Source organism: Lepus europaeus, chromosome 6 (assembly GCF_033115175.1).
Source record: "Lepus europaeus isolate LE1 chromosome 6, mLepTim1.pri, whole genome shotgun sequence".
In the NCBI taxonomy this organism is placed as follows: domain Eukaryota; kingdom Metazoa; phylum Chordata; class Mammalia; order Lagomorpha; family Leporidae; genus Lepus; species Lepus europaeus.
The window spans coordinates 11,719,411-11,741,781 of NC_084832.1; the positions used below are offsets into that span (position 1 = coordinate 11,719,411).

General features: G+C 45.1%; 1 protein-coding gene across 2 annotated transcripts in view; it reads left to right on the forward strand.

The window, feature by feature from the left end:
- The window catches only part of NALCN (sodium leak channel, non-selective), a 375,909-nt gene that overhangs the window by 285,035 nt on the left and 68,503 nt on the right, over nucleotides 1–22,371 (forward strand). For both annotated transcript variants that reach the window (XM_062193965.1, XM_062193966.1), the window contains exons 16-17: nucleotides 2,772–2,908; nucleotides 4,090–4,231. In XM_062193965.1, coding sequence (XP_062049949.1) covers nucleotides 2,772–2,908; nucleotides 4,090–4,231 — 279 coding nt within the window. The remainder of the gene's footprint in view (nucleotides 1–2,771; nucleotides 2,909–4,089; nucleotides 4,232–22,371) is intronic.

The window sequence follows — 22,371 nt, forward strand, 5'->3', positions numbered from 1 at the left end:
AGCAAGTAGAAGCTAGTGAAGCTCAAGAGGGAAGGAGAAGGGTCCCCAGCAGAGGGCATAGCAGGTGCAAAGGTCCTGAGGCAGAGGAACTGGAGCATGGCGGAGGTGTTGGCAAGCTGAGGCTGGACACAACCAGGCCATGGCGTCCAGGCTGCCCATTTCAGATTTTAAGAGGATTAGCATGCCACGGAAGGGTTTTATTCCAGAAAGTGGGATTGCTGTAACAACATGGGATGCAGAACAGACCAGAAGGTGCCCAAACAGATGGGGAGAATGTAACAGGTGCAGAAGCCTGGGTGGTGTCTTGGCCTAGGGAGGCAGGCACTGCTGGGAGATGGGCCCTCAGGGGGCCAAGAGGTGCTCAGGAAAGAGCTCTGTCTTCTCATTTTGTGCCTTGTCCCGACTCAGGCATATACCTCTGGCCTTGGTGTCTGTCTGAAGTCATGGGATTCTCATAAAATCTGTGAGCCAGTCCTGGCGCATCGAGAATCCTCAGATCACTATCATAGCCACGCGTAGCCATACAGCTGCTCCAGAAATCTCCTGGAGAAGTTGTGCCTTCGTTTTCTCCCTTTGCCCCTTGCTCTGTGTTCCCAAGCACTCTGTTCCTGCCTCGGCCAGAGCAGGCATCGTATTTTAGCAGCATCATCTGTTTCTAGAACCATCTACTTGGATACAATATGGTGACTTATTTTCTTTATCCCAGAACTGAGCTTGGAAACCGGTGTATGGGGTTGGATTTATAAATGACAGTGTTGCCTGGCGCCGTGGCTCACTTGGCTAATCCTCCACCTGCAGCGCCGGCACCCGGGTTCTAGTCCCAGTTGGGGTGCTGAATTCTGTCCCGGTTGCTCCTCTTCCAGTCCAGCTCCCTGCTGTGGCCCGGGAGTGCAGTGGAGGATGGGCCCTGCACCCACATGGGAGACCAGGAGGAAGCACCTGGCTCCTGGCTTCGGATCACGCAGCACGCTGGCCACAGCACACCAGCCGTAGCGGCCATTTGGGGGGTGAGCCAACGGAAAAGGAAGACCTTTCTCTCTGCCTCTCACTCTCACTGTCTAACTCTGTCAAAAAAAAAAAAAAAAAAGACAGTGTCGATGTGTTAACAAATGGCTGGACAAATGTGTGAATTAACACATACTTATTTCTGCTCGATCTTGTCATGCTGGGTTTGGCCTGAGAGAGCAAATTGCCTTATTTTCTAGTGTTCCTTAAGTTAACTGGTTTTTTTCTTTTTCTGCATGTTCTACTTACCACTGCCAAAAATTGTTGTACTTGTATCAATGAGCTTTGAGAGGGAAAGTCTCGTAAACCTCTCTGCTTGTGTGTCAAGTCATTTTTCTGATGGCCACATCTCTTGGAGGAGCTAGTGGTTTTGTGACATTGGGACCTAAGTTTTGATCGTGGTCGTTGTCCTGAATCTCATCAGATAATGGGGTACGGCCATTGTGCACACATCCGGGAGGGCGGAAGGCAGTGAACAGAGCGCTTCCTCCTCTAAATGAGATTATTCTCTAAGAAAGCCAGAGGCTGCCCATCTCATGAAGGCAGCAAAGGGCTACTGTAAAATATTCATGTCATACAGCACAAAATGTCAGAGCAATTTCTACTGCCCGATGAGAAACCCAGAAATCGAGGTGTATACTCTCCCCATGACCCCCCGGCCCAGCTGGACTGTATGGAGATTGGGATACCCCCAGTGGGGCGCTCATGGCCTTCTGCACAGAGAAGGCCTGCTACCTCTCTTCCTGTGATCAAAGCTCTCTGGCTCCCCAGATAAATTTTTCCACAACCCCAGGACAAATCGCAATTCTAAAATAAAAGCCTCCCCAACAAGGGCATAATGAGCCAAGCTAAGGATCCTGGACACCTGCCTCCCTAATACCCCCAAAAAGGCTGCCTGCACTCCAGGTGCTCCTGGAAGGGAATCAGTGCTGGCGATGCAAATGGAAGGATGGGACAGAGCAGGCGTGGGGAGGCTGCTTGGGGCCTGGAGAGAGGTCACAGAGCAGAGTTCAGGAGGGGCTGCAAGGGAGGCTACATGGGAAGGGGGAAGGCCAGGGTGAGAAAGTGTGGGAGGAATTCCGCCTTCCAGAACCTCAGCTTCCCTGAGGGGCAGTCTGCAGAAATGCCGATACGCGATCCTCAGTCAGGCAATGAGTTCACTCACTTGCCTCCCATTTCTCACAGACATCTCCCTGGCATTTCAAGTTCACAATGCCCAGGCATCCTTACAACCAAACAGAACACTCTTGCTTTATGGACCTAATATATGGCTTCTGTGTTGAGCTTTTCTTTTGACTCTACCAAGACCACGCGACCAGTTTTCTTGGTAGCGGTTGGTCACTCTTTCTAAATATCACCACTTGGCAGGATACTGTAGCTTACATTTTTATGTGATATTCTTTGGAGTTCTAGTTCTAGCATAAAAATATGTGTAAAACAGTTTTAGTGTTAAATTAAGTGATAGTAAGCTATACAGAGTAATATGTGGGATGGATAGAGATTTATATTTGAGAATAAATTACAACTTTTGGTTCTCTCCTGGTTTCATTTTTCGGGCAGTTTTGGTTTTGTGTTTGTTTCCCCATAACTCACAAGTTTTGCCCGGCAAGCACACGTGGCACCAGGAGACGCGTACTTAGTGGGCCTTTGCTGCCCTCCTCTGGTCCTTTATGGAATTGCTCACTGTCCGCTTCAATTCTAAAGCTTGAGTTTTCTCACTTGTGCGATAATGTAGTTTCTCCCTTTTACTCTTGTTTTTTCTTTAGTTAAAGCAAAGTGAAGCGAATGCAGACACCAAAGAGAAGCTCCCTTTGCGCCTGCGAATCTTTGAAAAATTTCCAAACAGACCGCAAATGGTGAAAATCTCCAAGCTCCCTTCAGATTTTACAGTCCCTAAGATCAGGTATTGAAGTTTTTCTTTAGCTGTATATCTGAAATGCATTGCAAACTATGCATCCCAATATGATTCTGCCCTTTTTTCAAACTCATGTGGGTTTGTTTCCGTTGTGAAGGTATTGCCTGTACTTCTACTCTCTCTTCCTCTCTTTTAATAACCATGGGAGCAGTTCCTTCGTGTAGAGACAATTTTGCAGCACAAGAAGGCTGCTCCCTGGGGGTGGCTTCTCCCTGCAATGCTCTTCCTCTGGAACTTGACTTCCTAGGTACCCTTGGGACAGAGGTGCCTCCTGCCACAGGAATGCCCCAGCAGGGTCAGCCTCTGGCCTGAGGCCATGTGAGGGTGCAAGGGCGCATTTTTCAGGAAATACAGAGATGGAGATCACCACCTGCCAGGTCTCTGTGCTACTCCAGTGTTTTTTTGAGGCAGCCATGAGCAGGTCCAGTAGACATGGGCCTTCCACATCTCACAGAAGACTCCTGGCATTTCTGCTCATACTGGTTGGGTTTTTCCGACAGCTTTGCCCTCTGGTTATACAAGCGCATAGAAGACGTTTTAAAGCATTATAGGAAATTCTTCTATTTGTAACTCAGCAAACTACAAATAGAGTCAGCATAATATGAAATTTTTAAATTATAATAGTTCTAGGAGGAGGTACCAAAGCAGAACAGAATCCAGGGCCATAGTATTTGAATTAAAATTGCTATATCCTTGCATTTCTGATTCTTTAAAAAGCAAAAGTAATGGAATTTGGTTATTTGAATGGCTGTTACTTGACTTTTCAGTATCCTTTAGTGATCAGATGAAGTTCACTTTAAGATGCCTTGAAATATAAAAGGGTCCCTCACAGAGTCTTATGATGAATGGAAATTTGGAGAGGAGCTAATTCTTTTGATTCTTACGGGGAAAAGTGTCTTGTTACCACAGCCAGATTAAAAAATGCATTGAAGTTACAGTAGGGGTACCAATTTATTTGTCTAAATGAGAGTCACTGAGGACTCAGGAAGCTTCCTTGAAATTCAGCATTCTGGTAGCCAGATGTGAACACCACTCTCAGTACAATGCATCTTCTCTGTGATCTCTTGTCGCTGCTGTATCATAGCTAAAGCAGAGGCATCATTGTGCGATGCCGCTGTGTGGTGCCTGTTACTGATAATGCCTGATGTGTGTGTGCTTCATCCGCATAGGGAGAGCTTTATGAAGCAGTTTATCGATCGCCAGCAACAGGATACCTGCTGCCTCTTCCGGATCCTCCCTTCGGCCTCCTCCTCCTCCTGCGATCACCCCAAACGGTCAGCCATCGAGGACAACAAATACATTGATCAAAAAGTAAGGACCTGTGTCTCCAGTGACCAGACTTAAGAGCACGTGTGTCATAGTCAAGAATCACGTGGCTATTTGGGGGCCTGAAACCCAAGGCATCAGCAGAATAATGAAGGGAATGATTTTGTCCCTGGGAAAGTTCCCTAAGCCTAACGTTTTAATGTGTTTTAAATATTTGTTTCTTTAATTGAAAGGGAGATAGAGGGAGAGACAGAGACCTTCATCCAATGATTCAATTCTTAAATGGCTGCTATAGCCAGGTGTTCTTCCATGTGGGTGGCAGGAGCCCAGGTGACTGTGCCGTCTTCTACTGCCTTCCCAGGTGTGTTAGCAGGCAGCCAGGTTGGAAGCTGGAGAGCCAGGACTTGAACCTGCACTACAGTAGGGGCTGCCAGTGTCCCAAGCAGCAGCTTAACCCACTGTGCCACCTTGCGGCCCCAATGGAGCATTTTTTAAATCAATGCTTTTGAATTTTGCTTTGCTACAAGTCAACTTCTGGGCTGTGCCATGTGGTGGCCACATCACATTGAATCCTTGGAGAGCCCCCCCCAGAGTCCAGTCCAGGCTGCAGGATGGCCCACCTGCCGCCTCTGCAAGTGATCAAGCTATGTGCAGTGCCTACATCAGGCAGAGAAACTACAGGAGCTGTCTCAAAGAATCTCTCAAAATAACCCCTTGTACGGAGTGCTTAGTATGTGGCAGGAATTCCTCCTGGGTACATTACTTCATTCATGTTTCCCTTTACCTTTCTCTATAGCATCCGAAAAGTAGATAGGAAAATGTTTCGCTCAGATTCCACAGTAAAACACGAGGGGAAAACCACAAGCATACCAAAAAAAAATGGTTAACAGTCTTAAGGCAATGTAATCTTCCACTTGTTAACATTGAAAAATGACTTAAGACACAGAATGCATTGTCTAGGTGCCACATGTGTGGAGATATGGGTGTGTGTGTACGTTACATTGTCAGGCTGCTGTTTGCAGTAAGGTAGCACATAATAACAAATCAGGGAAAGATGGGCCATGAGTACCACAGTGGTCCCATAAAACTCTGTTGCCTCACTTCATCAGAGCTGTCTTAGTTTGTGTAAGTGCCCACTGTGATGGTCACGCGATGACAGAATCACCTTGCTGTGCGTGTCTCAGACCTCATCCCTGCTGTCAGGGGACACAGGACTGTGTGTGTGTTCAGTCATGTAATCTTCATCCATTTAGTAAATCAGCTAGAAAATGACAGATCCACAATAAAGTTTGCAACACAGTGATTGAACCTTAGAGTTTGCAAAAGCATCCAATTCAATTGCATTATTTCACTTTGGAATCCCTAGTTTATTTTCCGTTTCTTAAATCACCACTGCCCTTGTGCTGTTGGTTATAATGAAGCCTGCACTGCTCTCCTCTTGTGAAAATAAAAATGCAGCTCTCATCATTCAGGACCCTGTCTTTCCCGCCATTCTCCCCCACCCCCAGGGACCCGGCGTGGCGCGTTCCCTGCCTCCCCCCAACCTCCTCTCCCCCTCCTCAGCCCTGTGCCACACCCCCTATTTCTTGCCTCTGCGTCGCCCCCACATCTGAGGTTCTCTGCTGTAGTTCATTTTGTTCTAGACTAGGATGGTGTTTCCCTTGATAATATGCTTCTCCTTCCTCAAGGATTCTCACCTACTTCTTGTCTTTCAGTCCCTGCAGAAGTTACTCCTCTGTCTTATACAATCCGGGGTTCTAGGTGACAAATCTGATGCCAGTGGGGTGTGTGTGTGTATGTGTGTGTGCATTTTGTTGTTGTTTGGGTGTGTGTATGTGTGGTCATTTCAAAGCAATGAACTTTTCTGGTAGACCAGCCTAGATGTTTATGGAACCTTACAGACTTTTTTTCTATCTTTCAAATTCAGAAATTTTATGTTTCTTATATCTTTTCTTATCAGAACTGCCCAGACTGGGAGTCAGCTTACAGATTATTTGCTTAGAAACATTTCCATTCTTTATGTGTTCCATTACTACTTTTCTACCTTAGGACTTTCCATCTCTCTCTTTTGTCTCTTAAGATCTCTCTCTCTCTCTCTCTCTCTCTCTCTCTCTCTCTCTGTCTGTCTCTGCTTTGAGATTTTAAACTTTCAGTGAAAAATTATGAAATATAGGTATTACTCTTAAGTCTCCTTAAACGCATTTCCTTTCACTGTTTAGCTAAATGCATCAGCTCTCTTCCTCACAGTTGGAATTCACTCCACACCATGCACAGGGCGTGGGAGCAAAGGCTAAGAAGTCAGTGGGCACACAAGTGCAAGAAGCGGGGCTTAACATGGACTTTGCAAACCAGGACCTGGGTGGTTTTTGCTTTGCTTTGTTCCTTGGTCCATTTCCTGTGTCTGTGCCAGACTATCTGAGCCTGGGTGACTGGTAGAGAACAGAAGTTTATTTGGCTCCCATTTCTGGAAGCTCCAAGTCCAGTAGCACAGCACCAGTGTGCGCTGGGCTTCATGGGAGGCTGTCCTGCTAGGCGCTGATGGGGCAGGGAGCATCTTTGGCGAGACAGAGCAAACCTGCCAGACACGGCTGCTTTGCTCACAAAGCCACTTCCTCAGAAGCTCAACCCATGAATCCACAAGTGATCCCACTTCCGGCTTCCACATACCAATCGCCCCCAAGAGCCCACCTGTGAACACCATCCGCAGATGAACGTGGGGACACCGTCTCCCACACATGGTGTTTGGAGGACACATTCAGCCCCGTGATTTCCAGAGCAGACTGAGCTGGCAGTGGGGGAGAACCCCAAGTCTGGCCTGTGTAGTGGCCCCCCTAACTCCAAGAGCTGGTGTCCTTGATGTGGCAAAACCACAGTAACCATGTTCCACCGGAAACTCCGCGTTGAACTGTCAGACCGGGAAAGTTTGTTGTCTGTCTCAAAGGAAATGTGGTATTTGTCACAATTCCTGAACAGTGGATTTTGGTTTGGTGAAGAAAAATAAATAGAATCTTGGCAGGTGGGTGTAGGGGAAGGAGTCTAAGGGCCATCCCTGTGTGCACGCTTCACCCCTCCTCCATGAACTCTGTGGGGCCAGCTTCACAGAATTTAAAATGCCATGTCTGAGCTCTTAAAAGTCCTTATTTTTTGTGGCTCCTTTTAATCTCATCACAACAATTATGTGTAGCTAACTGAAAGATAGCAATTATAGTACATTCTGCAATCTTATACGTGCATCTCTTGAAATCTTCTGAAATACAGCAAAGCACTGCATGGTTGTATCCAAGTCACTTAGTGTCCAAAAGAAGTGAGAACTTTTGGAAGATTGTAGTCAGTCCCTCATCCACACCCAGATCATGGTCAGTGATGCCTGAGTCACCCTTCATTCTGTAGTGGCTTAGTTGGCTGTCTACAGATAAGCTATGGGATGCTAGTTTTTTAAAAGATTTATTTGTTTATTTGAAAGGCAGAGTTACAGAGAGGGAAGGAGAGAGAGAGAGAGAATCTTACATCTGCTGGTTCACCCCCCAAATGGCCACAACAGCCACGGCTGAGTCAGGCCAAAGCCAGGAGCTTCATCAGGGTCTCCCACATGGGTGGTAGTGAGCCAAGCGCTGAGCTCATCTTCTGTGGACTTTCACACACATTAGCAGGGAGCCGGATTGGAAGTGGAGTAGCCAGGACTCTAACTGGCACCCTTAAGTGGCTTTACCCACTATGCCACAATGCCGGCCCTGGAATAGTAATATTTACCCCCATGTATTTGATATTACAAAAATTCATGGGGAAAAAATGGAATTAAAAGACAAATTTATTTAGATACAAAATTTTTTTTGAAATCTGTGCAGTTTTTTCATAATGTGCATTTTCTATGAGTCATTGAAGTCCCTTATATGCATGGATTTCAAATTTCTTTGTACCAAAATAAGCTTCTCTTTTGATTTGACTTCCCATGAACTTTTTGAAACGTCCTCTTAGCTTTCATCATCTAGGCCTGTGCCCCAGCATGGGAAGTGGACTGTGGAGAGTGCACCTGCTCCGCCCCTCAGCACCAGGGCATCCAGCCAGGGGAGCAGCCTGAAGACATTAACCCTGGTGCCATCTATTCTCTCCCGAAGTTTCAACTTCGTCTAGGTCCTCAGGAAAGCAGAGGTAATTCCTCTCAGGGCCCACTTGTCCCCAGTTTTAGCTCCCACCAGGTCCCAGCATTCTTCACCAATCCATAGGGTTTGGCCTTCCTATTGGGTGCCCCTGGGCCAGGGGAACCAGAGACAGGACATCCTTCCTAAGTGGATGCCAGGGATGAGGATTCCGTGTCAGCACCCGGGGAGGAGAAAGCCCCCTGGCATTTGTGTTTTAAATAGGGCAGGCCTTTTCCATTTCTTGTAAGACACCCTAAGCCCACTGAGAAGTAAGGTTCATATAGGCAAGGAGCAGAAATCCGGGACAGAAGCCACACGGCTGTTAGCTCCCCTTAAGTAACAATTTTCAGGGGCAGGCGCTGTGCCTCAATAGGCTAATCCTCCGCCTGCGGCGCCGGCACACAGGGTTCTAGTCCTGGTCGGGGCGCCGGATTCTGTCCCGGTTGCCCCTCTTCCAGGCCAGCTCTCTGCTGTGGCCAGGGAGTACAGTGGAGGATGGCCCAAGTGCTTGGGCCCTGCACCCCATGGGAGACCAGGATAAGCACCTGGCTCCTGCCTTCGGATCAGCGCAGTGCGCCGGCCGCGGTGGCCATTGGAGGGTGAACCAACGGCAAAAGGAAAACCTTTCTCTCTGTCTCTCTCTCTCTCACTGTCCACTCTGCCTGCCAAAAAAATAAAATAGTAGCAGTTTTCAGGGATGCAGAGATGTCCGTTTAAACCCCAGCAGACCCTGTGAGGCGGTGGGCGTAGTTCTTCACCCTTCAAGGAAAACACCATCCAAGCAACCATGCACACTGAGGCTGTGTTCCCTTGAAGAGTGGTGAGAAAGGCCTAGATAATGAGGGACCACTTATCAGTGATTCTCACAACATCATCAAAGGCACAGCAAAATAAAACGCTCCTGGACTCATTAAGGAGAAACTGCTGGCTCCACTCTGCTAGCAGGCATCGCCTTTGTCTTATGGTAAACAGAGTCCCCAACCTGCAGATGATGAGACAGGCGGAAGAAACCACTGACAGTGACCACCAAAGGGAGTTTGCTCCGCACTGCAGAAACAGGGAAGCTGGAGTTAGGCAAGACCTTGGCTTTGAACAGGGATAGGCAGTTCCCAGGGCAACCTCTGCTTGGCAGAGGCCACTTAAAAAAAATAGCCCTGTGTGATACACTTAGATCACAGAGTTTCAATAGCTCTCCTTTCCCAGCAGACGACAGGCAAACACAAGTGTGAACTCGCTTAGCCTTTGCTGGGGCTTGCCCAGGCCCTAAAGACAGAATGGATCCGGACTGAGCGTCCAGATGCCGTGGAAATGATATCCTCGCGTGGCCGTTCCCACGCTCTCTTCCTGCCCTCCAGCTCCTGTGGGTTGCTGAGAAATTGTCCTTTTCCTGTCGATTAAAGGAACCACTTGCACATCGTGAGCAGGGCTCATCTAGTTTCTGAGTAGAAGGAAACCAAGCGATAATCTTTGCTCACCTTTTTTTTTCCCCTCCTCCTCATTGACGTGAAGCTGTGGTTTCCTCGAGCAGAGCGCTTGTTAATGAACTGAGATGTGAACTTGGCTTTCTGGGAAGCCGGTAACAAAGCAGCCCGCCGGTCCCAGAAGTGAGTCATCTCATCTAAAGCAAGGTCTTTGGCCTGCATTCCCTGCTGTCCTGGCTGGTGTGAAATCAACACACTGGAACCTCCCAGAACCATATCAGCCAGAGATACAGGGAGGGGCAGGGCTATCCCCACCCCACACCTGCTGCCCTGCACTTCTGCCATTGTATGTGACAGCCCACATGAGACTGAACAGCAACTGTATCTCCAAAACAGGACAGTGTCTGTTGGTACCTTTCTGGGCTTCCTTTTTGTTAAGCAGATAAGCTGTTTCCTTCATAACCCAACTCACGTCCCAAATGTGGAGGAAAATGTGAATAGAATCACTGGTGTTTTTACCCTTTGTGTTTCCATAAGTCTTCAACACTCATTCAGTCATTCAGCAAATAGTTATGGAGCACTTGTAATCCACCCACCACTCTCCTGGATGGTGGGAATTCAACAGTGAGCAAGATCTGAATCGGTATGATTGGATGCAAGTGCAAAGTCTTTACAGGATCCCCTATATCCTTGCAGAAGGAGAGCTGGAACAGGGAGGTGCCCCGATCCAGGCAGAGGGTAACCCATGGAAAGGCAGAGAAGGTATGGTGTGCTTGGTGTAACTGTGTGGAGAAGCAGGCACAACAGTGACGATGGAAGGCAGGTTCCAGTGCTCAGCTGTGACATAGCGATAACTCCTATTTTCAGTTTGTTAAAAGAAATACTGGCATATATGTTAAATACCTAACTCTGCACCTGCCATCACATAAGGTAAGTTGCCCTCAAACCAGGTGAGAAAAGTCACTGGAATGAAACCATACCCATGAAGCCAGTCTCAGCAAATGGACTTCTAGACACCATCAAAGAGAAATAAATGCCTTCTACCTACACAGATTTGACCTTCAGATGTAATCTGATTGATCAACAGATTTTAATGGCCGGTTTTTGTTTTCCTCGTTGGGCATGAGGCTGGTTTGTACCTGAGTTTGATTTTGTTGGTATTTTGATGCCCCATCGTTCAGTCCTTATCTCAGACTCTCAAGAAGTAAATCAAATTGTTCTAGAAAGATTCCCTTTTCACAAAGCCTTGCTGATTGCCACATGTAATTTTCTGTGTGATTATAGAGTATTTGATGATTTGTTCTAGTAACTGCACACATAGCGAGTCACTCAGCCTGGTCTGTAATTTCCAGGATGAACGTCGACTTACTTAAAAGGGGGGTGGGAGAGAAAGAGAGGAGGAGAACAGCCTGTTTCATCTTTAAGGCTTTTTCTTTCCTGAACGGATTTTCTGAAATATCAGCGTCGCATCTCCACAATACCATTCGAGGCACACTCCCTGGGGAAGAGTGGGAGATTATGAGAGATACCGCGTAACCAGGTGCTGTGTCTCAAAGATACAAAGTCATGTGGCCCCAGGAGGGAGGCATTGATGCTCATCCAGACAGAGACATCCTGAGCATTTTTCTCTTCAACTGCCTTCGTAGAAATTGCTCACTCATTTAGCCGTAGTAAGAGCAAATAAAAAGGTGCATAATGTAAAATTCAAAAAAAAAAAAATTGCACTGATCTTTGCAGTGAATTTTTGAACTCAAAATGTAACTATATATGTGTACCCTTTCATTTCATTTTTTTAAAAGATTTATTTATTCATTCTAAAGAGTGACACAGAGGGGGAGGCAGAGATCTATGTGCTGGTTCGCTTCCCAAATGGCAGCAAGAGCCAGGACTGAGCCAGACCAGAGCCTGGAGCCCAGAACTCCATCCAGCTATCCCACATGGGTTGCAGGGGGCCAAGTACTTGGGCCATCTTCTGCTGATTCCCCAAGCCATGAGCAGGGAGCTGGAAGTAGAGCTGCCAGGACTTGAACCAGCTCTTAGGTACGGGCTGCTCGGATCATCTCAAGCAGGAGCTCAACGCACTGCACCAGGACACCAACCCCCTCATTCTCTCTCCTTCCTTCCTTCCTTCCTTCCTTCCTTCCTTCCTTCCTTCCTTTCTTTCTTTCCTTTTTTTGTTGAGGACAGTTGTATGCAAACAGTGTGCTGAGTCTTGGTGAAAAATATGTTTTTCTATCTTCAACTAATGTGAGAGTAGCAGTTCCCTATCAGTGATTGTTTCTGCAGAGTATTTAATTGTGTAATCCTTTCGGCCTGGGAATTATGTGTAATGTGCTCACTGGCAATCAGTAGTGAACCAGTCTAGCACTGAGACTCTCCTTGGAGTGATAGGGAAGATTTTTAACCCGGCGTTGTCTGTACTGCCTCCCATACAGGAACCGAAGAGCTGAAGCTGCTGCTCACCCTATCGTTAAAATGCGCATTTTGCTCTTCTTTTTAAACTTTTTTGAGTACAGTTTCTCTTATAAGTTTCTCACTACGTGTTATACCAGTCTCAAGGTGCTGCAGCTGCCACTGAATGATCATGTTCCTGTTATTTGTGCCTGAAGTTCAAATGCAATTTCAGCGTAATTAGAGTCCAGAGGCTGCTTCCCTGTATTACCAGAGCGCCATGCATTTTAAGTTCACAAACAGCCGCACGGTTAAAAGCATCTGACATTTTCTCTGGAATGGTGAATCCACTCATTGCTTTGTCTCTGCAGATATTCAGTTTGTTTATATGAGCTAGAACCATAAAGTAGTTTTTGTTTTTTCTATAATTAAAATCTGTGTAGCCTATATCTGCAGTTTCTTTCCATTAAGCACTGCATATTAAACCCATCTAATTTTTAAAAATAATTGAAGATACTGATTTTCCCTGGTTCTGTGGATCATCAGTCATCATTACTCTAGACTGGCGAATGGATGAAGCATTAGAAATTTGGCTAAATCTGTAGCGATGCCCAGCTGCGACCTTCCTGACTTTGTCACAGAGTTCAAGCACAGAAAGAATTGAAGCCAATTAACTTTCCAGTCATCGAGTTTCCAGCTTTGCAGGGTTTTCCAGTATATCTAGCGAGTTCACTGATTTCAGAATAGGCAGTTCTCCTTCATAATGTTTATTAACTCACTCACATTCGTTATTTCAAGGATTAACTTTGTGAGGGAAAAAATGGAGAGCAGAAAAGAGAGTAAAGAGAATAAGTAACCTTTAATAGGAGATTAATCCATCCCTCAAATAGATTTGGAGCACCAGCTACGCACAGGGCTCAAGAGTTGGGGGAAACGGAGCAGACGAGGAAGACCCTGTGCTGACCACATGGAGCAAGGATCTGGTGCAATCAGAGGAAAAAATGCTTTCCACTCAGAGCACGGGGTCCCTTAATGCTAGATGTCCAAAAGGCCATTCGCACAGGTAGACTCATAGCTGCATAGTTTAGCTCTTGTGCCTGGAGTTGTCACAGGATTACGAATTTATAATGTTGAAATGACTTTAGATTAAAAAAAAAAAAAAACTTGACCCTCATCTAACACTCCCTTTTCACCAGTTCATATTTTAAGGCATATTTCAGAGCTTCATGACATATTATAATGATGTTCACCTTTTTATACATTTTAGTAAGACTATGTTGATCTCGCTGCCTCCTACAGCAATCACCTTTTAAGTTCTTTCTTTCCAAGTGTAATGTCAGTTTCATAAAAAGTCTATTTTATAGACGCCTCCTGCCATACATGTGATCTGTCATATGCACTTTGGGATTAACTTTCAGTTCATGGTTGCATGAAAAATTCAAATACAGTCAAATGAAGTACCCCTTTCAACCCATGTAATTTAAAGCAATTGCTTATTTCCAACTACTTTATTCTATATGGGAGACTTGGTCAATAAAGTGACTCATTACAATAATCCCAGGACACCCTGCTAACAGAAAGAGCATCCATCAAGCACTATTCGTGGCAGTTTTGTGTTTTGTAATCATATGTTTCATAACCACTTTCCCATTTATTATTAATCTGTTTAACATTTGCAAAGTTAAAGTCAGAAAAGTAAGGCCTCTCAAACTTCTTCCTGGTTAGAAACAGAAATATATTTTTAATGCTTCAAACCAAACCTGTTGTCTACTATTTGCAATGTTTGTGCAGTTCTTTATCCGGTTGCTAACATTCTGAAGATGGTTACCTGGGACAAGCTGATCTCAGCATTGCAGCCTCCCCGAGGAATCTAGTACTCCCCAGTGGGTTCTATGGTTAATCCCAAGGGGCCGCACAATTGAATTAATGTTCTGATTAATCGAATATGGTGATGTATCCTTGACTTCAAGGAATCACTAAATGCAAAACATAAATACTGTGCCCGCTCTAGCTTTACGGCTAAGAAAATATATTGCTCTCTTTTAGTACTTTAGGGATATTATTCTGCAAATCAGTTATGCATGTGGAGAGCAAAGCAAAATGATTGGTTGGTTTAGGTTTTGCATTAGGATTTGAAATAAGCGAGAGTTTGTAATATGCACAGATCTGTGCAATGTGTACAAATCTTTCAACTCCAGCAGTCATTCCGTTACAGCATAGTTCAGAAATGTCTGTAATATTGCCAGGTGAGTGAAACTTTACAGAGACATCAAGATGTAGATTTGAACATGGAAAATGTATGATCCACAGTTCCAATAATTCCGCAGTTTATTCTTTGGTGACCTTAGGCAACCTAATTTTTGTGAATCTCAGATTTCTCATCTGTGAGACATAACCCTCCTACAAGAATTAGTTTGAAGCTTAAATTTTATTTATATATATATATATATATATATACATATATATCCATAAAACCAGAAACAGACTTTTTAAAAGCCAAAAAATTATAAAAAGAATGTAGAGATTTTGAAATATCCATGTGATGGAAATTTATACAGTTTTTATTTAGTGACTTGAGAATGATATTCTAAATCAAGAATACAGAAATGGTTTACAAACCTTAACCTTTTGTTGCACCATAAAGGATTTGTAAATACACACCAAATCAATATCCTAGAGAAGACAATATTTGACCAAATGTAATGAAATTAAAAACCCAATAACAAGAAAATAAAAACTACCCCAAAAAACCCTACACATTTGGAAACTTAAAAATGACTTTGAAGCATCTAGTGGAGCAAAAAGCTACAATAGAAACAAGAAAATATAACTGGAAACTAAAGATCATACTATACATCCAGGTTGTGGGAAATGGGTAACAACATTTTTAGAGAAAAAGTAGCTTTCAATGTATATCTGATAAAGGAATAAAGGCTTAGTGTAATTCGTTTTCCAAGCAATTTATTTAAAAAACACCAATAAAACACTAAGATGGCCAAATGAAATAAATAGTAAAGATAAAAGCAGATATTAATCAAATCCAAGGAAAGTAGCAATAAATAGTATGAGAAACTGGAATTTCTTCCTTGAAAATACTAAGAAAAGTGATGTCAACATTAAAATTCACCAAAAAAAATGAAGTCTTCTGGAAAGATTACAGAGACACACACCTTGGTTTTGATCTTGAATTTTCACACACACACACACACACACAGGAAGGCCATATAACAAAACCCCAAATCTCTATATAACTCTTAAAGTTAGGCAAGCCACAAACTCCCAGATCAAAGCAGTTATGGACAAACTGGTAGCCACAGGATTTTCATGGGGTTGATATCCACAGGCAGAAACCAGGGCCAATGGCAGCGTCCAGTGAGAGAAGCAGAAACCATCGCAAATTTTCTCTGCAGAAAAACACCCAGCAGCGGAATCAGAGTGGAACAGACCAGGGACAAGAGTACCAAGGACCAGAGCAAATCCAGATAAAACTGAGGTGGTGGGGGAAAGATGGGGCTGGGAATCAGAGCTGGAAAATCCATTTAGAAAGCTGCAAAGTTGACTATACTGGTCCACTTTCTGTGGCTGTAACAAAATTCCTGAGGCTGGAAATTTCATGGAGAAAACAGATTTCTTTGGCTCACAGTTTTGGGAGCTGGAAGTCTGGGGTTGGGCGGTTCCTTAGGTTGGGCCTCTGGTGAGAGCCTCATGGCAGGTGGCATCCTGGTGGCAGGAGCACATGTAGTTGAGACCACACAGAAGCCAGAGAAATGTAGGGCCAGGCCTGGTCTTTTGCAGCACCTCATTCTGTCGTCCCAAACCAGGGTGTGGCCCTGGTGACCTAAGGGCCTCCCACTAGACCCCAACTCAAAGATCCCAACTATCCAACACTGCCACTCCGGGGACCAAGTCTCCAGTAAAGGAAGCTTTGGGGGCAGGTTTGGTGCAAACCTCAACACTGATCATGTCACCTCTGAAGTTAGAAATACTGAGGGGCCAGCATTGTCCCAGCTGCTGCACTTCCACTCCAGCTCCCTGCTATGGTCTGGGAAAAGCAGTGGCGGATGGCCCAAGTATCTGGACTCCTGCCACCCGCGTGAGAGAGCTGGGGGAAGCTTCTGGTTCCTGGCTTTGGCCTGACCCAGCCCTGGCCGTCGTGACCATCTGCAGAGCAAACCAGAAGATGGAAGATTTCTCTCTCTCTTTCTCTTTCTCTCTCTCTCTCTCTCTCTCTCTCTCTCTCTCTCTGACCCTCCCTCTCTCTTTGTAACCCTGACTTTCAAAATAAATTAATAAATCTTAAGAAAAGAAAAAGTGCTGAACTGTTTGGGAAAATTAAATATGCATAAAAACAAGCAAGAGAAAGTTACCAAAGCTGAATTCCCTGCAAAAAGTATTACAAGAAAAAAACAAAACAATCTGTCTCTGTAGACAATGAGAAAATGCCAAAGTCATGCCCACCAACAGCCCAAGGCCTGCATACTACTGCAAAATTAAGCACTTTAAAAATTACGCATAGTTGGCATAGCGACATAAATAAGAATTAGAAAACTCAGAATGAGACGCTGAACTCTGGAAAGTTATGAATAGAAACAGTGAAGGAACATAAAGGGACTAGATACAGCTAATGATGCCTTAAGAGAAATAGAAAGTGGAAAAGAGGAAATTTTTTAGAAATAGAAAGTGAAAAAGAGGAAATTTTTTAAAGAAAAAGAAATTAAGAAAGAGATGCAAGGGGCTGGCGCTGTGGTGTAGTGGGTAAAGCTGCTGTCTGCAGTGTTGGCATCTCATGTGGGTGCCAGTTCAAGTCCTGGCTGCTCCACTTCTTTTGTTGTTGTTGTTGTTGTTGTTTGACAGGCAGAGTGGACAGTGAGAGAGAGAGAGAGAAAGGTCTTACTTTACCGTTGGTTCACCCTCCAACGGCCGCTGCAGCCGGCACGCTGCGGCCAGTGCACCGCGCTGATCTGAAGCTAGGAGCCAGGTGCATCTCCTGGTCTCCCATGCGGGTGCAGGGCCCAAGCACTTGGGCCATCCTCCACTGCACTCCTGGGCCACAGCAGAGAGCTGGACTGGAAGAGGGGCAACCGGGACAGAATCTGGCGCCCGGACTGGGACTAGAACCTGGTGTGCCGGCGCCACCTTGCTGCTCCACTTCTGATACCGCTCCCTGCTGGTGTGCCTGGGAAAGTCAGTGGAGGATGGCCCAAGTGTGTGGGTGCTTGTGCCCACATGAGAGACCTGGAAGAAGCTCCTGCTTCCTGGCTTCAGATTGGCTCAGCTCCAGCCAAGTGAACCAGTGGATGGAGGACTTTTCTCTGTCTCTCTACCTCTCTCTGTAACTCTTTCAAATAAGTTAGAGAGAGAGAGAGAGAGAGAGAGAGAGAGAGAGATGCAAATGACTTGCAAGAAAATGACAGATAAAGAAAATTAGGTCCAAAGTCTACATTTTAGGAGTCCCTAAAAAAGAGCATCAAAGCGATACATCAGAACAAGCGTGAAACTCTTCCAGAACAGCAGGATATTTGAAACTACAAATGTAGAACAGGAAAACCTCAGCCACGAGTGATCACCACCAAGACTCTGACCAGACAAATTTCGGAACTTTACATTTGAAAGCAAATTCTCCTGGCATCTATAAAAAGCACAAATGCCTGACGAAAGAAAGGACATTCGATTATCCTCGGGCTTCCCAGTCCCAGTGCTCTGTGCTGGCAGGAAATAGAGTCTTATATACCGGTGCCCAGGGAAGGAATGTGCAGGTCAGGTTCTTTGTAGCCAGGAAAACAACTCTCAGGCTTAAAGGGACAGAGCAGTGGTTTTCAAGCTGTCATCAGACGCACACTGTGGTATGCAGGTAACAGCGTTCCCGTGATCCTTTCCTAAGGAGATTACTTCAAAGTATGCTTCAGACAACTCAGTGAACTCCAGGATTGGCTCTACAACATTCATAATAGCTGGCGGAAAACATTCTTTTGTTGTTGTTGTTTTTTAAAGATTTATTTATTTGGAAGGCAGAGTTACAGAGAGGGATCTTCTGTCTGCTGGTTCACTCCACAAATGGCCTCAACAGCCAGGGTCAGGCTGGGCTCAAAAGCCAGGAGCCAACAGCTGCTCCCAAGTATCCCACATGGATGCAGGGGCCAAACACATGGGCCATCTTTGCTGCTTTCCCAGGCCATAGCAGAGAGCTGGATCAGAAATAGAGTATGTGGGACTGGAACTGGTACCCATATGGGATGCCGGCACTGCAGGCGGTGACTTAACCTGGTACACCCCAATGGCAGCCCCAAACATTCCTCTGTAATAAGTAAGACTATGGAAAAGCACTTCAAAAAAAAATTTTTTGAAATCCTCATATGTGAAGAGTCCTCGAAAAGATTGTGGAAAATGAGTATTATGAGAAAACAGTCCATGGGCTTCAAAAACTTTACACACCAAAGTAACTCACCTTCTAATTCTATTTTCTACAACCTCTTTGAAGCACTCCCACATGAAGATTGAAGTAGGGAGTGTGCTGTGTTCTGGCTGTTGGCTTTGGCAACATGAGCACAGCACAAATAAACAAATGCAGAGAATGGGAGGAATCCCTTTAAAATAGTAGCTAGTTGTCCTGGTTGTGTTAGGTATTGATATTCTGAGACCATCACTTATGAAATAAAACGGAGTAATTATGAAATCGTCTAATTCCACTTTCCGTGTGTCCCCAGTAACCCGGAGTGTGACATGCTTGGTGAGGGAGATAAAGATGTCACCCTGAAGACCTTAGGTTGGTCTTGTAGCCTGAATTTAATCTGTCAGATTAAACCCAATGGCCTCAACTCCACCACCTGCTCAGCAGCCGTGAGCATTGCTGAAATACAGATATTTCTTGGAACACCACTTCCCAATAACCATTCCAGGGCTTCTTGGAGATTGTCGATTTGGAATGCGGAGTACACAAAATGACCCTGAAGCATCTGTGGTGCCTGAGATAAAGGAAGCTTTGCCAATAGCTGTCAGCGTCATGTCAAAAAAAATACAATAGGCCAACTTGACAAGGCTCACCATGCACACTTGAGATCATTTGACCCACAAAAAAATCCACCACATGTCTTTACTGACATTTTAAAAATAGTTGATCACCTAAGGAGGATGGACATGAGCACATGAGCGTTGTAAAAACTGATAAGCAAAGGTCCAGGTAGAAGCATTTATCTTGTGTTTTTCCATATGAATTGTACCACTATGTAATCAAACGACAGAGGAGAGAAAATCCCTCCTTAAAAATAATTGCATCTGATGAATGAAAAGGGAATGACAGGTTTGCAAGCTGAATGAATGAGTGAAGGTGCCTAAGCAGGGACCACTGTTGACATGGCAATGAGAGACACACAGAGAGTACATGCCAAGTTGTGGGGAGAGGGATATGTGACTGAATAACACCATGGTGTGCACTCAGTAAAACACAGACTCCCAGGAGCTACTGGGAGAATGGCCCAGGTCCTTCAGTTCTAAGAAGGAAAAAGGGGAACCTGTGGGTTGAAAGCCTTTTTTAAAATTTTATTTATTTATTTGAGAGTTCTAGAGAGAGAGGGAGAGACACAGAAAGATCTTCCATCCACTGGTTCACTCCCCTGCTGGCCACATGGCTCACTATGCCACATGCTGACCCCTAGATTGAAAGATTTAAAAGACAGAGTTAAAAAATCAGCATAATCCATCCACTGGTGTGTGCTTCAGGTCTATCAAGTAAAATAGCTCTATATAAATTGAGGTGACTCTCCAGGATCTTGAGTTCTGTCTTAAAGTGCACAATTCTGGAAACATCTCTTGAATTCGAAATTTAAGACTGAAAGGTGTTACTGCTGTACCGTTTCAACATGTAAAATTATTTGTTCTTGATCATTAGCTCAGAGAGTTGTTACCTGGTAGTGTTGAATGTTTTAGGTTTACAAACAAAACCACAAAGAAGTCTTTTGCCACTAATTTAAAATTAAAGGCAAACTCTATGTGTCACTCATACAATTTTTAATAACTATATATATTACATGTTTGGATCCAGAATGATCAATAGTTATTGACTTGGTATATAGCTATAATTTACAGTTTCAGATCTGAAAGTACGTTATGATTAGCTGGATTTTGTGTGTTTTGGTAATTATTTCAAGCAGTTGTCAGTTTCTTTTGCATCCACAAGAGGGCACTGCAGAGCAGTGTAGCACTGAAATCTTTGACTTGCTAAAATACATACTCAGAGTTTTACAAAAGAGAGAAGAAAAAAAAAAGGTAACTACATCGTCTCCATAGGCTTTCTTATTTACTAGAAAAATGATCAGCTAAAATGTATGTGAATAGACATAAATATACCTAAGTGCATATCTAGGGTATCAGATCTGTGTCCATCCCAACCCTGAATCTGAAGTTCTCCTGCTGTAGTTTTCATTCTTCTGCTATGTCCATTGTTGGCTGTAGACACTCTCCCCAAGCACTGCCCTCTACCAATCCATCCCATACGGTGTTTGCTGGAGTTCAAGACGACAGAGACCTGGGGGCCTTTCAGCAGTCATGCTTAGAGAAGGTGTTCAGGAGACGACGTAGGAGATAGGAGCCCACGGGGAGTCCTCACGAGAGGGGTGTGCTTTAAGCTCCAGCTGCCCAGGCAGTGGGCAGGTGACTGAATTCCTGACTCCTTACAGTCAGGGGAAGCCGACCGAAGCCTGCCATGGTCGTTTAACGGAATCCTGTCCTGACTCTTGCTATTGGGGCAGTCTGTCGGCTGGGCCTGTCTGCCGACTGTGTGTGTGTGTGTAGGTGTCAGTCAAGCCCATTGGGGTCCCTCACTGAGTCTTCTGTTGCCAAAAGCCACTCCAAGTGGCATTCCTCAGGAGGCACCCATGCCCTCGGGGAAATCGATCAATACCACGCATCGGCGGCGTTGGAGGTGTCTCCTGAAGCATCTTTGTGACTGATTTTCTGTGCTACTGTGAAACTGTAAATAAATGACATCACCTTCATCCCCTTGTCAGCATGTGAATTCACTCTCCTGAGAGTTAGTGGTTCAGTTCCTCCCTATTGAAAAAGGTGAGTGTGCGACTGTTCCCCAGGAGGGGGAAGCTGCCAGGGTGTTCAGTGCCCTTCACAAGGGACCTGCTGTGGAATGTGAGCTCTGGAGATGGCATTGTGTAGGTGGAGCCTTGTGGCTATGATTCTGCTGCTTTTCTCAGGGCGTTTGTTTACTTTTTTTTTTTTTTTTTTTTTTTTTGTAGATTGAGGCTCTGGTGTTTTGCATCTCAATGTATCTAATGCTTGTTGAAAAGAAACTAGATAGTCTGTTCTCTCTGAATGCAGGGTGGTCTGTTCCCTGCTTTTGTTTTTCCCTCCCTGGGCTTTGTTTGAAGCCTTGCTGTGTTTCTTCCTCTGGCCTCACTTAGGGGCCCAGCCAGGACAGCACTGATACAGGTGGCTTGCACCAAGTTAACTTGCCTGTGCATGTGGTTCCAACTTCATCTTTCACCCACTATTGCCTTTTCTATAAAAATCTTTACCATCCTTCAAGGCCAACGCAACGTCCACCTCTTCAGTGAAGTCATTGTTAACTATTCCAGGTGTCCTGGTCCCCGTTACCCAAAGTACATCAGCCTTTGTCACCTCTTCTGCCGCACAGATGGCTTTGCACTTCCCCATCGACTCCACGACACTTATCACTCATGATCTTGTGTGTCCTAACCCTGCCTCCTGAACTGGACCACTCAAGTGAGAGACCAGGAATGGGGTCTATCTCCGGGTCCACAACATCATCTAATCTGATCTGTCGATCCTAATGAAGAGGTCATCCTTCCATTGTCATCTCCACTCTGTCTACCAGCGTTACGCTGCTACTGTGAATCTGCCCACAGTGATGTACCTCTCTGTTCCCTCCCTGCCTTGTTCTGCCCACGCCTGCTCCCTGTGCACGCATCAGCAATCTAAATCTTGCCCCTAGCACGTGAGACAGGGCTGAGTTTGGGCCTCTCGTGGTTTATACTCAGCCTCTAGGATTTTTTTTTCTTAGTCCTCTTCTGTGAGGTCATTTTATTATCATTGCACACTAGGAACCCTGAACACCCATCTATTGTATCCTTATGACTGAAGACAACACAGGTCCCAAAGTTGTCATTCAGATTAGTATTGAGTCAGAGACAAGGACCTGCAGCTCACGTCACGTGGATGAGAAAGCATTTCTCTGAATAATGATGGATGACGAAGCAAACACCAGTTT